A 21,842-nucleotide genomic window follows, 5' to 3' on the forward strand; every position below is an offset into this window, starting at 1 on the left:
TGCCCTTATCCACTGCGTCTAAGGCACTGTCCAAGAGCAGAGAGAACCATCTCCATAGCGAGGGGATCTAACAAAAACAATCCGTTCCGAAGTATCAACTACAAGCATTCGGAAAGGTCCACACACGGGATTACGCGCGGGAAATCTGGAGTCCTCAGGGGCAGCGTCGTTCCCTCCACGGAGGCCAGGTACCCATCTCAGACCTCCAGGGCTGGGGCCCCCGCCCGGGTCTCTCTAGTCTGCATCTCTATGGTACGAAGGGAGGAAAAACCGGAAGTGGGCCGCCGTGGGGGTGTGGGAGGGAGCGAGGGGCGGGGCCGCGGGGGGCGGGGCTGCCGCCGCCACCTCCGCTGCGGACCGAGGCGAGATGGCCGCCACGGAGGGGGTTGGGGAGGCTGCGCAGGGCAGCGAGTCCGGTCAGCCGGAGCCGCCACCGCCCCAGCCGCACCCTCCGCCGCCCCAGCAGCAGCAGGAAGAAGCTATGGCGGCTGAGCCCGGAGAAGCGGCGGCGTCCCCTATGGACGACGGGTTCCTGAGCCTGGACTCGCCCACCTATGTCCTGTACAGGTAACGCCCACGGCAGGGCCGCCGCGCCCGAGGCCCTTCCTCCCGAAGGCGAGTGCTCCCCTCGGCCGGCGGTTCCGGGTCGGCTCCCCTGACCTCGGCGTGTGCGGCCGAAGTTTCCGCCGCTATCTCGTCCGGCTGGCCGGGGTGGAGGGGACACGCTCGGCGGGGTCCAGGCCCGCTCGGCGCCCTCGCGCTCTTTCCGGAGTTGCTGTTTCCCGGGGCCAGCCTGTCACCGAGAGACAGAGGCGGCCGGACGCCAGACAGCGTAGAAACTGCAGCACACCGGACCGCGCTCTCCCTGAGGCTGTTCAGGTGTGATTCAGGAATTTAGGAAATCTCCCGCTCTCTTTCATGCTCCCAGGGCGCTAAGCCCGATGATCGCACTGAGTCCCGAAGGGTTTGGGGGCTGTTTTAATAGCCGGGCAGGAAATAAGAGTTGAATATAAATAAGGTCCAGATTTGCTCGCTTTAAAAACAAGGTTTAAGGGCTTCCCCTGGTTTGTTCTGTTAAAGGGGACGGAGCTAGTATAAGATCTTTAAGGGCTGGGACTTTTACATTCAGCATTTTCTTTAAATATTTTAGCGCCTACCATCAGGCAGGCACCGGATTTAAGCTATAAGACCGAAAGTATTTGTTAAACTCTGTAATCCATCGTTACATCACCTCGTGTATAATAGAATGGTATATAGTAAGCAGAGTTGGGTACTTTGTAACTTCCTTGCTTTTTCTCCCGAGTCTCACTCCTAGAAGTTCCTTATCTCCAGTTGGACTTGAAAAGACAATTGAGAAATGCTTGTATCTTATTTTTCTTTTGTCTTATTTTTTCTTATGTAGTTCTAGGTAAACCCATTAGATAGCTTATTTGCCTTCCTTGATTTTATGAATGAGTGAAAGTCACCATCCAGATTTTGTTATTGGAGTTGTTTTACACATTTAATTTGGCTGTGGTAGTCCCATAATCCTCACACCTCCTCTCTGAATTGTAAAATATTCAGCTGCTTCAGTTGGCTAGGTCTGGTTTTTCAGTGACTATATGACAGCCTTACCTTTTTCATGCTACTGCCCTAGGCTCTAGGTCTCACACCTCAGGTAATTGTTTCCCTTGTATTTCTTCTGATATAGTGGACACAACTTAAGGATTGTCTGGATGCCACAGAATCTTTGCAGTCAATAGCTGATTGGTATAGAGAACTAAAAGACGGGTGTGAAATGAAAGTAATAAAAGAGTGGTTAAAACAAATTTAGTCATATTAGGCATTTTGCACAGAAATGTCTATAGGCACCTATTGATGCCACTATGTTATTTTAGCAATGATAATGAGAAATAGTATTCATTGAATGCTTACTATATGCATTTATTTATTTATTTAAAGTTTTTTTTTTTCTTTTTTTTTTTTCCATGTATTTATTTGACAGAGATCACTAGTAGGCAGAGAGACAGGCAGAAATAGAGGAGGAAGCGGGCTCCCCGCCAAGCCGAGAGCGGGATGCGGGGCTAGATGCCAAGACCCTGGGATCATGACCTGAGCCAAAGGAAGAGGCTTTAACCCATTGAGCCACCTAGGCGCCCCTAAATGTATTTATTATATGCTATATTTATAACATATGGCATAAATATTTAAGTGTATAGTAATAGTGTGTTTTGTATATTGATTATATGCTATATACTAATATATTCGTATGTATATGTAATATATTTACTGTGTATTTGCTTAGTATTATACACATTTAAATGCTTAACATATTATCTATTTAATCCTTAAAACAGCCTTCTAAGGTTAGTTAGTATTATCATTTCCATTTTATAAATGAAGAAACTGAGGCCCATAGAGATTAAATAACTTTCTCAAGGTCACACAGGTGATAAGTGGTAGAGCCTACATTCTAACCCACACAGTTATTAGATTCCAGAGCCTGCTCTCTAAAGACCACCTGGACCACCTCTCAGTATAGTGAACTAATAATAGTGCTTACTTTGATTTTAAAATGTCAGTTCCGGGGCACCTGGGTGGCTCAGTGGGTTAAGCCTCTGCCTTCGGCTCAGGTCATGATCCCAGGGTCCTGGGATCGAGCCCTGCATCGGGCTCCCTGCTCAGCGGGGAGCCTGCTTCCTCCTCTCTCTCTCTGCCTGCCTCTCTGCCTACTGTGATCTCTCTCTGTCAAATAAATAAATAAAATCTTAAAAAAAAAAAAAAAGTCAGTTCCTAGTAAATTGTTACTCAACTTTTTTAAAATGCTAACTCCAAAAAGTCTTACTAGACCAATTAATTAAATAGATTTCTAATTTAAAACTATTCTGTACTTACTGCAAAACAAGTTTTTCCACTTACATTAAAAACTTTAAATTTGAGAACTTTTGATTTATTAACTTATTTTAATGGGCAGATTATTCAGTTTATTTTTTTTTAAAGATTTTATTTATTTATTGGACAGAGAGAGATCACAAGTAGACAAAGAGGCAGGCGGAGAGGGAGAGAGGGAAGCAGGCTCCCTGCTGAGCGAAGAGCCCGATGCGGGACTCGATCCCAGGACCCTGAGATCATGACCTGAGCTGAAGGCAGCGGCTTAACCCACTGAGCCACCCAGGCACCCTATTCAGTTTGTTTTTATGATACTTTAAAAGTTCAAGATGTAAGGCAAAATGGCAAAACTTGATCATGAAAAATCCAACCATGATTACATTAAAATATTTATAAGTTACTGATATTAATAGAAGTGTAGTTGTTGGTAATTTTAAAAACACTGGAGTTCTTTTTCTTCTTATGTATTTGAATACAATCACTGAAAAAATATATATATTTCAGGGACAGAGCAGAATGGGCTGATATAGATCCGGTACCGCAGAATGATGGCCCCAATCCAGTGGTCCAGATCATTTACAGTGAAAAATGTAAGTTTATTTTTTATTAGGAAAAGGTCTATAAGTTAAACTTAATAGCAGAGTTGAAATTGACAGTTATATGGTTAAGTAGATGACAGATTTTTGCCTAATAAAGATGTAAATGACTTAGGATAAGCTAATACTTGTTTTTTAATCATTCCTTTTCATGGTTAAAGCTTTTATTTTGTCCAAAGATGGACATATTCTAAGTGTAAGTAATGAATGCTACATTATAATATGTAATAGGTACTTGTGATTGAACTTTTCATTTATTGTTTAATCTGTACAAAAGATACAACATAAACGAGTTACTGTTTGATGTAGAATAAACTGGTTGCTGAAACTTGTGCATTTTGAAATATCTTTCAGCAATGAAGTGTTAGGCTCAGTCAGAATACAATTACTGATATTAAAATGGGTGGATTATTTTCTTTGACAAAGTATCATTCTTTCATAATGAATGTGAATGAAAATGCTTTGTAAATTGAAGGTCATTGCAAAAATTTATTGTTAATTGTTCTTCTAAGAAAGGGTACATGAGTAAAATGGAATGCTAGCTTTGTGTTTTTTGTATGTGTATATATATTCTGATTTCTGTTGCTTGTGGTGGCCCCATAATCCTCAAACCTCCTCTGTGGGGTGTGTGTGTGTGTGTTATATACACATTTCAGTTAAAGCTTTGTTATCCAAGATCATTCCTTTTTTTTTTTTTTTTTTTTTTTTTTAACAAAAAGAGTTTATTGTTTTGGTTATGAAGTAATGCCAAGAAATGTTTGCAAAGGAAGAATGATGGTATGAAGCTTTGACTTACTGAATATAAAAATGTACTACTAAAAATAACATGTGGAACTGGTGCAAAAATAAATAGATTAATAAGAAATCTAAAAATAGATTAGTATAGATAGGAACGTAATATGTGGTAAAAAGGACATCTTATACTTGTATGAAAAGATGGATTAATCAAATTGGTTTTGCAGCAGTTGTCTGTGCATTTGGATATAAGCAAAATTATATCCTTATGTCTTACATGAAAATAAATTACAGATGAATTAAAGTTCTATTTTTTTTTTTAAGATTTTATTTATTTGACAGAGAGAGAGAGAGAGAGACAGTGAGAGAGGGAATACAAACTGGGGGAGTGGGAGAAGGAGAAGCAGGCTTCCCACCCAGTAGGGAGTGTGTTGCGGGGCTCCATCCCAGAATCCTGGGATCATGACCTGAGCCAAAGGCAGATGCTTAACTAACTGAGCCACCAAGGCACCCCTGAATTAAAGCTCTAAAACACAACTGTAACCATACAAGGAACAAGAGAATAATCTTTCTTTCTTTTGATGAAGAAGGTATAATTAGACTAGATGTAAAATTCAGAATTAAGGAAAAGATCAGAAGATATAACTGCATTAAAATGCAGAACTTTTACACTATGAAGAGAGATGATATGGAGAGATAATTCACTAGAAATAGAAATGTCTTGGTGCCTAGGAGCTCAGTGGGTTGAGTGTCTGGCTTCAGCTTGGGACATGAGGTCCTGAGATCCAGCCCCACATCAGGCTTCCTGCTCAGCGGGGAGTCTGTTTCTCCCTCTGCCCCTCTCCACACTCATGCTCTCTCTCTCTTTCTATCTCTCTCTTGCAAAAATAAATAAATCAATAAATAAATCTAAAAAAAAAAAGGTAAGAAAGAAATATCTGAAGAGATATTTAACTGCACTAGTGATCAGAGAGATGAAAACCACTTTCAGATTCATTAGGTACCTATAACAAAGATGTTGGAGAAACTGATAAAATCATACGTTTCTCTTGGGGTTAATTAATTTAATAAAAGCTTTTTTTTTGCAGGGTGAAAAGATTAACATATAAAATTCTTACATATAGATTAGAAACCATAAAGGAAAAGATAGAGAAATATGATCTATCAACCAAAAATCCATAGATGAATATATCAAAATTTAAAATCTGTACAACAGAAGACATCCATGAACAAGTTAAAAGGGAAGCAGTAATATGGGAAAAGATGCACCATATGAAACGGGATTGATGTTCAGAACTTTATAAGAAATTCCTACAGGAGGTTAAGGAAACGGGCAAACAAAAAAATAGACAAAAGGGTACATGAACTAGTAGTTTACAGTAGAGAAAATTCAATTGGCTTTTAGAGGGGGAGGTTTCTATTATCATTGGGAATGAAAGATATACAAATAAAATGGGAATGTTATTTCCCAACCATGCATTAAATGGTAAAAATTAAAACTATCTTATGATATCAGGTATTAGGGTATATGAACAGATCCATACATTTCAGATAGTAATTTTTATGTTTAGCCATTTTGGGGTTTGGTTTAATCTAGTAAAATTGGAAAATACTCCTATAATAAAACCTTGAGGGGCACCTGGGTGGCTCAGTGGGTTAAAGCTGCTGCCTTCGGCTCGGGTCATGATCTCAGGGTCCTGGGATCGAGTCCCACATCGGGCTCTCTGCTCAGCAGGGAGCCTGCTTCCTCCTCTCTCTGCCTGCCTCTCTGCCTACTTGTGATCTGTATCTGTCAAATAAATAAAATCTTTTTTTTTTTTTTAAGATTTTATTTATTTATTTGACAGAGAGATCACAAGTAGACGGAGAGGCAGGCAGAGAGAGAGAGAGAGGAGGAAGCAGGCTCCCTGCTGAGCAGAGAGCCCGATGTGGGACTCGATCCCAGGACCCTGAGATCATGACCCGAGCCGAAGGCAGCGGCTTAACCCACTGAGCCACCCAGGTGCCCCAATAAATAAAATCTTTAAAAAAACAAAACAAAACAAAACAAAAAAACCTTGAAATACTGCATCCATTGATACGTTCTGGGTACACTCTGGCATATGATGTCAGAAGACATACTAGGAGGTTAAGAACACACACTTTAGAGACAGACCAACTGGTTTAAATTCTAACTTTACCATTTTACTGGCGCTATAACCTTGGACAAATTATTTAACCTCTCTATACCTTTATTTCCTCCTATGTAAAATGAGGGTAATAATAGTAACTATAGTTGACCCTTGAATAACATGAGGATTAAGGGTACTGACCTCCCTCCTTCCTGCTTAGTTGAAAATCCATGTGTAACTTTTGATTCCTCAGAAGTTTAATCTCTAATAGTCTACTGTTGCTGGAAGTCTTACTATAATAACATAAATAGTTAACACATATTTTGTATGTTAAATGTATTATACACTGTATTCTTAAACTATGTGAGAGAAAAAGAAAATGTTACTAAGAAAATCATAAGGAAGGGCACCTGACTGGTTCAGTCAGTAGAGCATATGACTCTTTTTATTATTATTATTATTATTATTTTTTAATTTATTTATTTGTCAGAGAGAGAGCGTGCAGAAGCAGGCAGAGTGGCAGGCAGAGGTGGAGAGAGAAGCAAGTTCCCTGTCGAGCAAGGAGCCCGATGTAGGACTCGATCCCAGGACCCTGGGATCATGACCTGAGTCGAAGGCAGCGGCTTAACCGACTGAGCCACCAGGGCGTCCAGAGCATATGACTCTTGAGCTAGGGGTTATGAGTTCAAGTCCCTTATGAGGGTAGAATTTAGTTAAAAAATCAGGGCACCTGGGTGCCTCAGTCGGTTAAGCATCCGCCTTCAGTTCAGGTCATGATCCCAGAGTCCTGAGATCAAGCCCCACATCAGCCTCCCTCTCTCTGTCAAATAAATAAAAATTTAAAAAAAAAAGCTCTTAAAATTTTCATAAGAAAAATATGATACTATACTGTATCAAAAAAATCTGCATAGAGGTGGACCTGTGCAGTTCAAACCCATGTAATTCAAGGGCCAGTACTTTTGAGAGAGAATAAATTATATATATAAAATAATAGAACAGTGTCTGGCTGAGAGTAATCACTATATATGTTAACTCTTAAAATTTGCAGCATTTTTTGAAAAAGCAAAATGTTGGAAGCCACGTATATATCTATGTTTTGGAAGATGGATAAAGTGTATCATTATCATACAGTTGACTACTAGGTAACCATTAAGAGGATCTAGATCTTTTATAGCATGGAGAGATCTCAGAAACAATGCTGAGTTAAAAAAGCCATATAAGTTTTAGAAACTTTGAGTATGACAGTATATCAAATGTGTAATTTTTAATTATAAGAATATTTTAATATTGAAAACTACAGAAAAAAATCTAATGAATATAAAATTCTATTTATATAACCCCAGATTAACTTATGAGCCTGTCAGCCTGACATATATAACTGTAAGGCTGAGTATTCTGTTCCTGCTTATAGAATTCTGGGGAAAAAATAGCATTCACATGTCAATTATGCTGTGTTCTTTATATGGAATAGTGGAAAAAGAGTGATGTAAATGTGTATATGTTAGCATGGAAGAACATACCATTGAGGAGGAAATTGCCAAAAAGGAAAGTATGAAAACTGTTACACCAATTTCATTAAAAATGAACAATGGGTGCCTGGCTGGCTCAGTTAACAGAGCATGCATCACTTATCTCGGAATCGTGAGTGACCCATGTTGGGCAAAAAGATTACTTAATAAAGGGGCGCCTGGGTGGCTCAGTGGGTTAAAGCCTCTGCCTTTGGCTCAGGTCATGATCCCAGGGTCCTGGGATCGAGCCCCGCATCGGGCTCTCTGCTCTGCGGGGAGCCTGCTTCCTCCTCTCTCTCTCTGCCTGCCTCTCTGCCTACTTGTGATCTCTGTCTGTCAAATAAGTAAATAAAATCTTAAAAAAAAAAAAAAATTACTTAATAAAAAATAAATAAAAAATTTTAAAAATAAACAACAAAACTATATATGTATATTTTATATATGTAATATATATGTATACATACACTTAGAAAAATATCTGGTAATAACCATTACCCTTTATAGAAATCCAGTGCATTGAGGAGTGGCGTTGGAGTGAGGGAAGAAGGTTCATGTACTTATGTATTGTTTATGATGTTTGTATGGAATATATATTCTTTTTAATTAAAAATAGTTTTTAAAGTAATACATGCTCATCTTAGAAAATTTTGAGGATGGGGGCACCTGGGTGGCTCAGTGGGTTAAGCCTCTGCCTTTGGCTCAGGTCATGATCTCAGGGTCCTGGGATCAAGCCCCGCATTGGGCTCTCTGCTCGGCAGGGAGCCTGCTTCCTCCTCTCTCTCTCTGCCTGCCTCTCTGCCTACTTGTGATCTCTGTCTGTCAAATGAGTAAATAAAATCTTTAAAAAAAAAAAGAAAGAAAAAGAAAAGAAAATTTTGAGGATGTTAAAATTAAAAGAAGACTCTTATCATCAAGAAATAGCCACTGTTGGGGCACCTGGGTGGCTCAGTGGTTAAGCCTCTGCCTTCAGCTCAGGTCATGATCTCAGGGTCCTGGGATCGAGTCCCACATCGGGCTCTCTGCTCTGCAGGGAGCCTGCTTCCTCCTCTCTCTCTCTCTCTGCTTGCCTCTCTGCCCACTTGTGATCTCTCTCTGTCAAATAAATAAAAAATCTTAAAAAAAAAAAAAAAGAGAAATAGCCCCTGTTACACTCAACAAAGTAGGGTTAGAGAGAACGTACCTCAGTATAATAAAGGCCGTATATGAAAAATCCATAGCTAATATCATCCTTGTTGGGGAAAAACCTCTTGAGAGCTTTTCTTCTACAATTAAGAACAAAGCAGGGATGTCTGCTCTCACCACCTTTACTCAACATGGTACAGAAGCCCTAGCCACAGCAATCAGACAGGAAAAAGAAATAAAAAGCATCCAAATCAGCATGGAAAAAGTAAAATTTTCATTATTTGTAAATGACATATTATATATAGAAAATCTGAAAGACCACCAAAAAAACTGCTAAAACTAATAAGTTCAGTAGAGTTGCTGGATACAAAATCAATGTACAGAAATCTGTTGTATTCTTATACACCAGTGATAAAGCAGCAGAAAGAGAAATTAAGGAATCAGTCCCATTTATAATTGCACCAAAAACAATAAGATACCTAGGAATACCTCTAACCAAAGAGGTGAAAGACCTGTACTCTGGAAACTATAAACATTGATGAAGGGTGCCTGGGTGGCTCAGTCAGATAAGTGTGCAACTCTTGATTTCAGCTCTGATTGTGATCTCAGGGTTGTGAGATTGAGCCTTGTGTTAGGCTCTGCACTGGGCGTGAAGCCTCACCCCCCACCCCCTACCCCCACTCTCTCAAAACAAAACAAAACCCCACTGATGAAAGAAGTTGAAGATGACAAAGAAATGGAAAGACATTCCATGCTCATGAATTGGAAGAACAAATATTGTTAAAATATCTTTACTACCCAGGGCAATCTAGACATTTAATGCACTGCTTGTCAAAATACCAACAGCATTTTTCACAGAGCTAAAACAACCCTAAAATTTGTATGAAACCACAGAAGACCCCATTTAGCCAAAGCAGTCTTGACAAAGAAAAACAAAGCTTGGAGGCATCACAATTCCAGACTTCAAGTTATATTACAAAGCTGTAGTAACCAAATAGTATGGTACTGGGGCACCTGGGTGGCTCAGTCAGTTAAGTGTCTGACTCTTGATTTCGGGCTCAGGTAATGAACTCAGGGTCGTGAGATGGAGCCCCTCATCAGGTTCCGGGCTGGATGTGGAGCCTGCTTAAAAATTCATTCCCTCTCTCTATACCCTCCCCACCCCTGGCGGACCATGCAGGCACATATTCTCTCCCTCTCCCTTTACCCTCCCCACCCTTGCTCTGGTATGCATGCACATACTCTAAAAAGAGGGAAAAGGAACAACAAACAACAAAAAAGAAAGGACAAAATAATATGGTACTGGTACAAAAATAGACACAAAGAGCAGTGGAATAGAATACAAAACCCTGAAATGAACCCGCAATTATATGGTCAGCTAATCTTCAACAAAGCAGGAAAGACTATGCAATGGGAAAAAGAAGTCTCTTCAACAAAGGGTGTTGGAAAAAATGGACTACCTTCTTACACCCTTCACAAAAATAAATTCAAAGTGGATTGAAGACCTAAATGTGAGACCTGGAACCATAAAAATCCGGAAGAGAACACAGGCAGTAACTTTGGCCATAGCAAGTTCTTTCTAGATACATCCCCAGAGACAAGGGAAACAAAAGCAGAAATAAACTTTTGGGTCTTCATCAAAATAAAAAGCTTCTGCACAGTGAAGGAAACAGTCAATAAAATTAAAAGGCAGCCAGCCTATGGAATGGGAGAAAATATTTGCAAATGACATACCTGATAAAGGATTAGTATCCAAGGGGCGCCTAGGTGCTCAGTGGGTTAAAGCCTCTGCCTTCGGCTCAGGTCATGATCCCAGGCTGCTGGGATCAAGCCCCACATCGGGATCTCTGCTCAGCAGGGAGCGTGCTTCCTCCTCTCTATCTCCTGTCTACTTGTGATCTCTGTCTGTCAAATAATAAAATCTTTAAAAAAAAAAAAAAAGGATTAGTATCCAAAATATATCAAGAACTTGGGGCACCTGGGTGGCTCAGTTGGTTAAGTGACTGCCTTCTGCTTGGGTCATAGTCCCAGAGTCCTGCGATAGAGCCCTGCGTCAGGCTCCCTGCCCCGCGGGAAGCCTGCTTCTCCCTCTCCTTTTCCCACTCCCCCTTCTTGTGTTCCCTCTCTTGCTGTGTCACTCTCTGTCAAATAAATAAATAGAATCTTAAAACATATATATAAAGAACCAAGAAAGCACATAATCTAATTAAAAAATGGACAGAAGACATGAATATACATTTTTCCAAAGAAGACAGATGACCAACAGACAAGATGCTCACCATCACTTATCAGGGAAATGCAAATTAAAACTGCCATGAGATAGGGCATGTGGGAGGCTCAGTCAGTTAAGTCAGGTCAGGATACCAGGGTCAGGGTATGGAGTCCTGCATTGGGCTCCCTGCTCAGTGGGGAGTCTGCTTCTTCCTCTGCCCCCCCCACTCCTGCTTGTGCACATAAAAACAAAAGTCATAAAAACTACAATGAGATAGTACTTGACGCCTGTCAGAATGGCTAAAATCAGCAACACAAGAAATACCAAGTGTTGGCAAGGATGTAGAGAAAGGGGAGCCCTCTGGCACAATTGGTGGGAATGCAGACTGGTGTAGCCACTCTGGAAAACAGCATAGAGCTTCCTCCAAAAAAAAAAAAAAAAAAAAAAAATAGTACTACCCTACGATCCAGCACTTGCACTAGTAGGTATTTATCCAGAGAATACAAAAATACTAATCAAAGGGATATGTGCACCCCGATGCTTATAGCAGCATTATCTGCAATAGGCAAGTTATGGAAGCAGTTCAAGTGCCCATCCACTGATGAGTGGAAAGAAGATGAGGTATATATAAAATGGAATATTACTGAGCCATAAAAAGTAATGAAATTTGCCATTTGCAACAACTTGGAGCTAGCAAGTGTAATGCTAAGTGAAATAAGTCAGAAAAAGACAAACACCATATGATTTCACTCATGTGGAATTTAAGAAACAAAACAAATGGGCAAAGGGAAAAAAGAGAGAGACAAACCAAGAAACTATTACCTATAGAGAACAAATTGATGGTTACCAAAGGAGAGGTGGGGGTGGTGAAATAGGTGATGGGGATTAAGAAGTGTGATTGTGATGAGCCCCAGATGATGAATGAAAGTGATGACTCACTGTATTGTACACCTGAAACTAATATTAAACTATATGTTAACAAAAACTTTTTTAGAAAAAGAATATTCTATTTTTTTTTTTAAGATTTTATTTATTTGACAGCGAGAGAGGGAGCAGAAGCAGGGGGAGGGGGAGAGGGAGAAGCAGGCTTCCCGCTGAGCAAGGAGCCAATGTGGGGCTTGAACCCAGGACCCTGGGATCATGACCTGAGCCTAGGGCAGACGCCTAACAACTGAGCCATCCAGGTGCTGCCCCAGAAAAAAGAATATTCTTGATGATGCAGTAAAAGTCACCAGTTTTAAAAAAGAGAGAGTGAGGGGCGCCTGGGTGGCTCAGTGGGTTAAGCCTCTGACTTCGGCTTAGGTCATGATCTCAGGGTCCTGGGATCAAGCCCCGCATCGGGCTCTGCTCAGCAAGGAGCCTGCTTCCCCCTTTCTGTCTGTCTATTTGTGATCTCTCTCTATATCAAATAAACAAATCTTTTTAAAAAAGAGAGTGAAATAACCACTGCTGATATTTGGTATATAGCCTTCCACTTGTCTGTGATGATGTTTCCATAAAGTTGGTTTTATGCTACCTATATGTGGATGTGCATATGGTTTATATGTGTAGATACGTATATATGTAAACATACATACATTGTATATGTGTTGTTTTTTTTTTTTAAGATTTTATTTATTTATCCGACAGAGATCACAAGTAGGCAGAGAGGCAGGCAGAGAGAGAGAGACGAAGGGAAGCAGGCTCCCCGCGGAGCAGAGAGCCCGATGCGGGGCTGGATCCCAGGACCCCAGGATCATGACCTGAGCCAAAGGCAGAGGCTTAACCCACTGAGCCACCCAGGCGCCCCCATTGTATATGTGTTCTAAGCATTTTGTTGTAACTTGAAAATTATTTGGGAGCTTGGTTCTTTTTTTTTTTTTTTTTTTTTTAAAGATTTTTTTTATTTATTTATTTGACAGAGAGAGATCACAAGTAGACAGAGAGGCAGGCAGAGAGAGAGAGAGAGAGAGGGAAGCAGGCTCCCTGCTGAGCAGAGAGCCCGATGCGGGACTCGATCCCAGGACCCTGAGATCATGACCTGAGCCGAAGGCAGCGGCTTAACCCACTGAGCCACCCAGGCGCCCGGGAGCTTGGTTCTTAATGACTGCATAATGTTTCATAGTTATTTGCCACTTACGTTCTTCCTAATTTTATTCTGATATAATTTAAATTCAGATTTTAAAAGATAATGTTTAGAAGTAAGTAACCATTTTATGTCTCGGAATTGTAAAGAGCTGTAATTGTTCATGTTTTCTGAACTGTTTCAGAAAAACAGTTAAAACTGAACTGTTTCTAAGTAAACAATATGTATACATGTAAACACATATATATATGCATTATATATATAATTAAGAAAATTTTTAATACAAAGTCATTGGAAGCTTAAAGCAGTGATTTTTTATATAGCAAAATTGGAAACAATCCACATTGCCAATAGTAACAGAATGGTTAGGTAAATTAGGATATTTTGACATGGTTTCCATATATACCTATTAAAAGTTTTTAAACTGTCAGTATTTGGAAAATTGTATACTCTAAGAAAAATAGCATGTCCACATACATTTTTAGTTGTGGAAAAAAGAAGTATTGAGGAATGTTTAGCACATGTCTTTTTTCATAGTCTGCCTTGGGCCATAATCTGTTCTCTGCCTGAATCTTGTACTGTGTTATGAGGGCATTTCAGCTGCAGTATCTACTAGTTCATTGTGATTAGTGGTATGGTCTTTGATGTCAGACTAGATTTGGGTTTAACTTATTTTATTTCATTTTAAGCAATCTCTGTACCCAACGAGGGGCTCAAACTCAAAACCCCAACATCAAGAATCACATGCTCTATTAACTAAGCCAACCAGGCACCCCTAGATTTGGGTTTAACTTCTCTCTGCAAGGAATACTGACCCAGTGTGAACTTGTTGATCTCTCTCAGCCTCAGTTTGTCTTGTGGAAAATGGGAATACAATAGGTTACTATTTGCCACAGTCTGTTTCTTCAGTTAAGAGATTGGCAAAGATGAAAAATTTTAATATTGTCAGTGAGGATGTGGAAAAATAGGTTATTCAGACATTCTTGGAGGGAATATATGTATATTGATCAGATCTTTAATTTGGCAAAACCTGTCAGCATCAACAGTGCACATCACCTTGATGCAGTAATTTTGTTTGTAGGAATTTATCCTGTAGATACGTTGTATTTGCACATGTGCATACAGTGATACTCAGGATGACATACAGTTTATATTCAGGATGGCAAAAGAATGAAACATTCATTTATAGGAGATGAGCTAGATAAAATTTGAGTACAGTGAAATGCTCTGTAGCTATTGGAGAAATATGGTAAAACTTTATATTGGAATGCAGTTGAAAATTATGTCTTGTCATCCCTGTTCCTCAGTATATTTGTAAATAAGCGTATTTTTCTTTTTAAAAGATTGAGGGAGAAGCAGACTCCCTGTGGAGGTGGGAGCCCAATGTGGGACTCGACTCTGGAGCCCCAGGATCATGACCTGAGCTGAAGGCAGTTGCTTAACCAGCAGAGCCACCCAGGCACCCAATAAGGATATATTTTTAACTACATGAATAGCAGAATAGCATGCTGCTCTGCGCCTTACTTTTTTCACTTAACAGTCTTAGCAGTTACTCCATATCTGTGCATACCAGAGCAGCCTCAATACTAAGAGCTGGGTAGTATGTCATTGTATGGGTGTACCATAATGGACTTAGCTCATTCTTTATCATTTGTTTCCAATTTTCATTTCCTTTTTTTTAAGCCAGTCAAATTTATCAAGGAGCGGGGTGTATACCAACTTCAGTGACACTGATGTTAGTAAGTTCTGATTAACCCATTACCATCAGACCAGCCTTTTAAATTTTGTTTATGTAACCAAATACTCCAGTAAATTTCTTTGGATGCTTTGGGTACCTATGGAAGTTTATTTGTAAGAAAACTTGCTGTAATTGTAATTGTTGAGTCAATGAGTATGTAAGTTTTGCACTAACTTTAATAATGTGTGAGTGAAAAAAGCACCAGAACATAGAGTGTGATGTGATCTCTTTTTTTTTTTTTTTTTTTTTTTTAATTTTTGTGCAGATTTTGTTTTTAAGTAATCTCTACATCCAATGTGAGGGTTGAACTTACAACCCCAAGATCAAGAGTTGCATGCTCGGGGCGCCTGGGTGGCTCAGTGGGTTAAGCCTCTGCTTTTGGCTCAGGTCATGATCCCAGGGTCCTGGGACCGAGCCCCACATCTGGCTCTCTGCTCAGCAGGGATCCTGCTTCACCCTCTCTCTTTGCCTGCCTCTCTGCTACTTTTGGTCTCTGTCTGTCAAATAGATAAATAAAATCTTTAAAAAAAAAAAAAAGAGTTGCATGCTCTACTGACTGAGTCAGCCAGGACCCCCTGATGTTATCTCATTTGTGTAAAAAAAATTAGAGGATATGTTTAGAACATATATTTAGAAGGATAACAGTAGAATCAGTTAACAGTGGTTGCTTCTTTGGAGAAGGACTGGGAATTTAGTTAGATGGAAATTTAGTGTAAACCTTTTGTAGGGTTTGAGTTTTCTACCGTTGTGTACATTGCTTTTTCAGTTATAAAACTGATCAAAATACAATGTGGGAAAACCAGGTAAGTGAATATATTTGAATATATTCTTAATTTTACTTTAATGCATAATTTAATGCACTCTTAATTTTACTTTAATGCATCACGTCTTTTAGAGATTTGGAGTCTGGCATGAGCCCCTGTACATATATAAGCAGGAAGCACAGTTACCCATATATTGTGGCTGTGACACTAAAGCGTTCTCAGGGTGGCATTCACACAGTCATTTGACTTTCCTTTGCTTATTGTTATAAATGATACAAATTCAATATCCTTCCTCATAAGATATAACAGCATTTTGTATTATAGTGCTAAGTTTAAACAAGAAAGATAGTCCTAATACAGGTGTATGCTCTGTTCCCAGTTAGAGATGTTTATGATTATTTCCGGGCTGTTCTGCAGCGTGATGAAAGAAGTGAACGAGCTTTTAAACTAACCAGAGATGCTATTGAGTTAAATGCAGCCAATTATACAGTTTGGTAAGTACTACTTACCATTAATATTCCCTGTTTAAATGTCTAATGTTTTAGTTCAGATGGCTCTTTTTCTTAACTAAACTTTGTCATCATAATAATAATTCACACTGCGAGTTTAAAAGTCAGAGACTAAATGAAAAATGCCAGCCTCTGTCCCCTTCCTTTTCACTACCAGGGTCCCCTCTCCAGAGGTAAGAACTCTTAACTACTTTTTCCAAGATAACCTATATATTCTAAATATGCTAACCCACATTTTACAGTATTTCAGAGTACAGTCCTTTTAACAGATTGCCTTTTTTTTTAGTTTCGTTTTCTTTGTGCCAGTAAGTAATTTGTCTCCCAGGCTCTCTGATATGTGTAAAGTGTATCATTACTGCTGAACACAATAGGTAATCCTTCAACTTCTTTTTTCCTTCTTCACCAATGTGGGCACTGCACATCTAGTCTCCAGCTCTTTCATGCGTTTGATCCCCTGTCTCCTTACCTGACCTCTTTCTCTTTCTTGATTTACTCTCTCATTTTATCGACCACATCCTTCAGTAGAAGAGAACTCATAAAAGGATGGGTGGGAAATCATTTGTGAGATTTGATATATTGAAAAGCATTGTTAGTCTCAACTTTATTAGTAGAATTCTATATTAGAAATCATTTTGCTTCAGAAATTTAAAACTGCTTTTCCATTTCCTTTAGCTGCTATTGAGAACACTCTTGTTATTTTGTTCAAATCTTTAGTAAGTCCAAAGAATTTTTTTATGTCCTTGATAATTCCTTTTCTCTTTCCCCGTTTTTTTTTTTTTTTTTTTTTCTCTTTCTGGAATGCTTTTTTTTTTTTTAAAGTCATATGTGGTACCTTTTTAACTGCTTTTTCTTATTTTCATTTCTTTGTTCTTTCATTTATGTTTGAGATATTTCTTCAGCTTTATCTTCTGATTTCTATCTGCACTGAAAAATTTCTACTTTCCAAAGCTCTTTTCTGTTTTCTGAATATATTTTTAATAGCATCCTGTCTTTTATTTCATAGGTGTGTGATGTATTTTCATTTCTCTGTGTGTTTGTTTGGTCTCTTTCTTTCATGTAAATATTTTTTTCAAATCCTTGATTCTCCTTTCAAACTTAAGATAGAGCAGGAAAAATCCTGATTAGAAGCTCTGTGTGTGGCAGGACTTGTCAACTGGCGGACTTCACTGTAGGTTAGTGAGTGGAGAGGTGGCTGTTTTGTGTGAAATCTTCACGTCAGCAATTCTAGATCTTTTCTTGTGGTTAGTTTGTTGCTCAAAAGAAGAGTCATCTGATTATTGCCTGAGGACTATGTGTTTGGCTGCCACAGTTCTTGGAGTCAGACAGGGAAAGATTGGTTGTGGTGGGGATTCTCAGCAGTTTAGTATATCAGTGTTTTTAATTTCCCAGTTTCTGGTCCTTTTCCTCACCTTGTATTCCTCTTGTGTCTGGTTTTCCTTTCTACTTCAGATTTTTCCAGAAAATAAAGCCCCTTGTGTCTTGCCACGTTTTTATATATCTTCCTGTCCTTTACTTTCACACAGAACACTTCACTTCTGACATTTCTGGTCACCACACGGCTGTGGGTTTTTCCCCTACCAAGCAGTTCTCTCTGATACTAGCTGTGTGTCCTGCAATTTAACTCAGTTCTGACACTGTATGCCTGACATTGTCTAACTACCTGACATTGAGTTAACATCAGATCCCACTGGTTAAGAGCTCAGTCCCACAAGACTGCCCCCTATTTCAGATGCTAATTGCAAATCCAGTTGTCACCTAGCTTCTGACCTATAGCTCAGAGGTTCCCAGGACCCCTTCCTCGGGTTCTGCAAATTTGCTAGAGTGGCTCACAGAACTCAAGAAAACTGTTACTTATGTTTACCAGTCTATTAAAGGATGTGATAAAAGGATACAAATGAACAGCCGGATAAAGAAATATATAGGGCAAGGTCTGGGAGGGTCCCAAGCTCAGGATCTTTTGCCCTCATTGGAGGATATGTCCTCTCCCAGAATATGGATAGGTTTACCCACCTAGAAACTGCAAACCCCTAGTATTGGGATGCTGTGGAGGGTCCATCATGTAGGCATGATCAATTATTAACTCTGTTTCTAGCCTCTCTCTTCTATCTAGACAACTGGAGGTAGAATTGATAATTCCAAGCTTCTGATCAATGTTTGGTCTTCCTGGTGACCAGGAGCCACCTAAGGAGCCCACCTAGAGTTGCCTCAATAGAATGCCTCTAGTACTTTTTTTTTTTTTTTTAAAGATTTTATTTATACATTTGAAAGAGAGAGGAAGCACGTGAGTGAGATGAGGGGCAGAGGGAGAGAGAGAAGCAGACTCCACTCTGAGCAGGGAGCCAGATGTGGGCCTCAATCCCAGGACCCTGAGATCATGACCTGAGCTGAAGGCAGATGCTTAACCCACTGAGCCACCCAGGCACCCACTTCTAGTATTCTTATCTCTTAGGAATTTCTAAGTGTCCCAGGAGCTGTGTGCCAGGAACCAGGGGCAGAAACCTATATATGTTTTTTCTGTTATCTCACAACAGGCCAGTGATGCCATCACCTCTCTGCTTAAGGTTGGCTGTTAAGGGCTCTTTCTAGATTTTATACTGTTTTTAACCCCATGCTTGATTCCCAGTATCGAGGATACCTGACACCTCATTTCTGAACCTTTCTTCCTCTGTTGATAGGTTTTTAGCACTTTGTTTTTCAAAGTCAGTTAAAACTTGTCTGTCACCTTACCATTTTCCATAATGTTGTTGACCTCTTCCAATTGCTGTGATATCCCCTTGTCCATAATTCTCTTTGTTCTTGTGGATTTATACTGTTTTTCATTCCCTTACTATCATTTTTGTGGATTTTTATTAGCATGTCAGGATAAACTTACTCATTTAATCTACCGTGTTTCACTGGAATTTTTAGTACAATATTCTATCATTTTATATCTCTAATATGCTCTTTCTTATCTTTTAAGAAATTCCTGACCATGCATAACACAAAGTAACTTAGAATGCATTTTGAAGTTTCCTAAGTTTATTTGTTGTTTTTTTAAAAGGCAGTATACTGGATAACATTACTCAGTTAAACCAAGCTGCTTCTTTATGGCCATGCTTTATGAAGCCTAATTTTCCTTAAACTTATAAAATAGAGAAATACTGTTATCTGTCATATTTAGCATTTCATTTTAAAAGATACTTTTAAAGCAGCTGTTTGTCTTTTATTATACACTGAGTTGGAAATTTTAAAGTAAAAATAGACCACAACTAATAATCATATTTTTAGAGAAAAGTTTTTTTTCTTTTTTAAAAAGATTTTATTTATTTATTTGACGGAGAGAGACACAGCAAGAGAGGGAACAAAAGCAGGGGAAGTGGGAGTGGGAGAGGGAGAAGGAGCAGGCTTCCCACTGAACAGGGAGCCTGATGCAGGGTTGGATCCCAGGACCTGGGATCATGACCTGAGCCGAAGGCAGACGCTTAATGACTGAGCCACCCAGGTGCCCTGAGAAAAGAGTTTTTTAAATGATTTAATTCTACCTATGAAGAAATTAAGAGAAACTTGTTTCATATATGAGTAGCATATCTGTGGTGGCTCTAAAAGCAAAATATTTGATAATGTTTATAATGGAATTAATTTATTATATGAATGATGTATCCAAACAAGCTGTACCATATAAGGAAATATTATAAGGAAAGAGATGTCTTTGATTCACCTGTAATAGAACACTCATAACCAGAGTGTTACCTGAAAATAATCATTAGTTGGTTGTCTTTTTCTTCTCTCTCAATGTTTGTTGCCTTTTACTATTTTTACTTCAAAATGCTTGATTCTTCTAGTCACCAGATAGTTGTATGAGTTTGGACAACCAAACACAGTTACATTTCTAAGTTATTGGTTATATAGAATGCCTACCAAAAAAAAGAAGTGTGTCTAACTATGTTGTTTACCTTTATCTAACATGATACTGTGGTTAGGCAGTTTATGTAGAGTAATGAGACAATGCTTGATGTTTGCTATAGGCATTTTCGGAGAGTTCTCTTAAAGTCACTTCAAAAGGATCTACATGAGGAGATGAACTACATCACTGCGATAATTGAGGAACAGCCCAAAAACTATCAAGTTTGGTAAGATGAAAATAGGAAGGAAATATGTCAGTATGTTAATATTACTTACCCACTGGGTGATGAGATTATAGGGAATTGTTTCTTTATAATTTTAGTACTTTACATTGGAGCTAAAATGTTACCTGTCTCATAGGGTTGTTAGGAGGATTAAATGAGAATTTGTTTTTAAGGAGGGGGGCAGAGAGCGGGAGAAAAAGAGAATCTTTTTTTTTTTTTTTTTAAGATTTTATTTATTTATTTGACAGATAGAGATCACAAATAGGCAGAGAGGCAGGCAGAGAGAGAGAGAGGAGGAAGCAGGCTCTCCGCTAAGCAGAGAGCCCCATGTGGGGCTCGATCCCAGAACCCTGAGATCATGACCTGAGCCGAAGGCAGAGGCTTTAACCCCCTGAGCCACCCAGGTGCCCCGAAAAAGAGAATCTTAAGCGTCTCCACACCCAGCAAGGAGCCCCTCGATTTCACGACCCTGAGGTCAAAACCAAGAGTTGGATGTTTAACCAACTGAGCCACTAGGTGCTCCTAAATGAGATAATTTTGTGTTTAGTGCTTAAAGTGGTGCCTATCTTCAAGTTAACACTCAAATATGTGTACTGCTATTATAATTTTAAAATTTGACATTAGCATATAATAACTGCTGAAGAATTTTTGAATAAAGAATCTGAAAAAATGTTTTCTGTGCAGTGTGTTATAAAATGACTTTCTGGTATTTGATTTATTTATTTATTATCATTTGTTTATTCAGAATTTTTTTATTGGTGCGGGGTTACAAAGATGAACCACACAGTCTAACAGGGAAAGCACATAATAAAGCCAATTACCTTACAGTGCAGTGTGAAAACCACAGTGGTGTAGAGTATTTTACAGAGTATATTTGCTCTAGAAACTAAGCCCTAAGTTAGCATAGACAAAACTATAGGGATTATTATGGGTGAGGGGAACAGAAAACAGTTAAGAAAAAAATAAGGCATTATGGAGCAGGAGGACAGAGAATGGAAAAGAAATGGAGCTTGAACAGTACCCAGCATATAGTGGGCAGCTCTTGAATGGAAGCTGCTGTGGTTGCTGTTATTTTGGAGATGGAGAAGGAGGTACTGGTGGTGGTCATGGTGTGGGTCAACTTGACATACTGAACAACCTAATTATTAAGTTTTTCCTAAATTACAGAATTTACTAGGAACCTAGAAAAATAAATTATTACTAGTGTTCACTAACTTGGAAGATTTTTGAAATAAATTTGGAAGCCTTTCCCTCTAGGATCTTCCTCTTGGTAGTATCTTGCCTTAATATTCTGTAAGATGAATTTTTAAATTTTTAAAGATCCCTCTAGGATCTTCCTCTTGGTAGTATCTTGCCTTCTTAATATTCTATAAGATGAATTTTTAAATTTTTTTTTTTTAAGATTTTTATTTATTTATTTGACAGACAGAGATCACAAGTAGGCAGAGAGGCAGGCAGAGAGAGAGGAAGGGAAGCAGGCTCCCTGCCTAGCAGAGAGCCCAATGTGG

The 21,842-nt window shown here is 39.1% G+C and overlaps 1 protein-coding gene across 1 annotated transcript in view; it reads left to right on the forward strand.

Moving 5' to 3' along the window:
- Positions 1-359: 359 nt before the first annotated feature.
- Positions 360-21,842, forward strand: part of LOC111144545 (farnesyltransferase, CAAX box, alpha) — a 32,185-nt gene continuing 10,702 nt past the window's right edge. Inside the window, exons 1-4 of the mRNA XM_022498873.1 lie at positions 360-567; positions 3,373-3,458; positions 16,099-16,213; positions 20,233-20,337. Of these exons, the coding sequence (XP_022354581.1) occupies positions 368-567; positions 3,373-3,458; positions 16,099-16,213; positions 20,233-20,337 (506 nt within the window). The 5' untranslated portion in view covers positions 360-367. The remainder of the gene's footprint in view (positions 568-3,372; positions 3,459-16,098; positions 16,214-20,232; positions 20,338-21,842) is intronic.

Source organism: Enhydra lutris, unplaced genomic scaffold, assembly GCF_002288905.1.
Source record: "Enhydra lutris kenyoni isolate GAN:26980312 unplaced genomic scaffold, ASM228890v2 scaffoldscaffold11, whole genome shotgun sequence".
Classification (NCBI taxonomy): domain Eukaryota; kingdom Metazoa; phylum Chordata; class Mammalia; order Carnivora; family Mustelidae; genus Enhydra; species Enhydra lutris.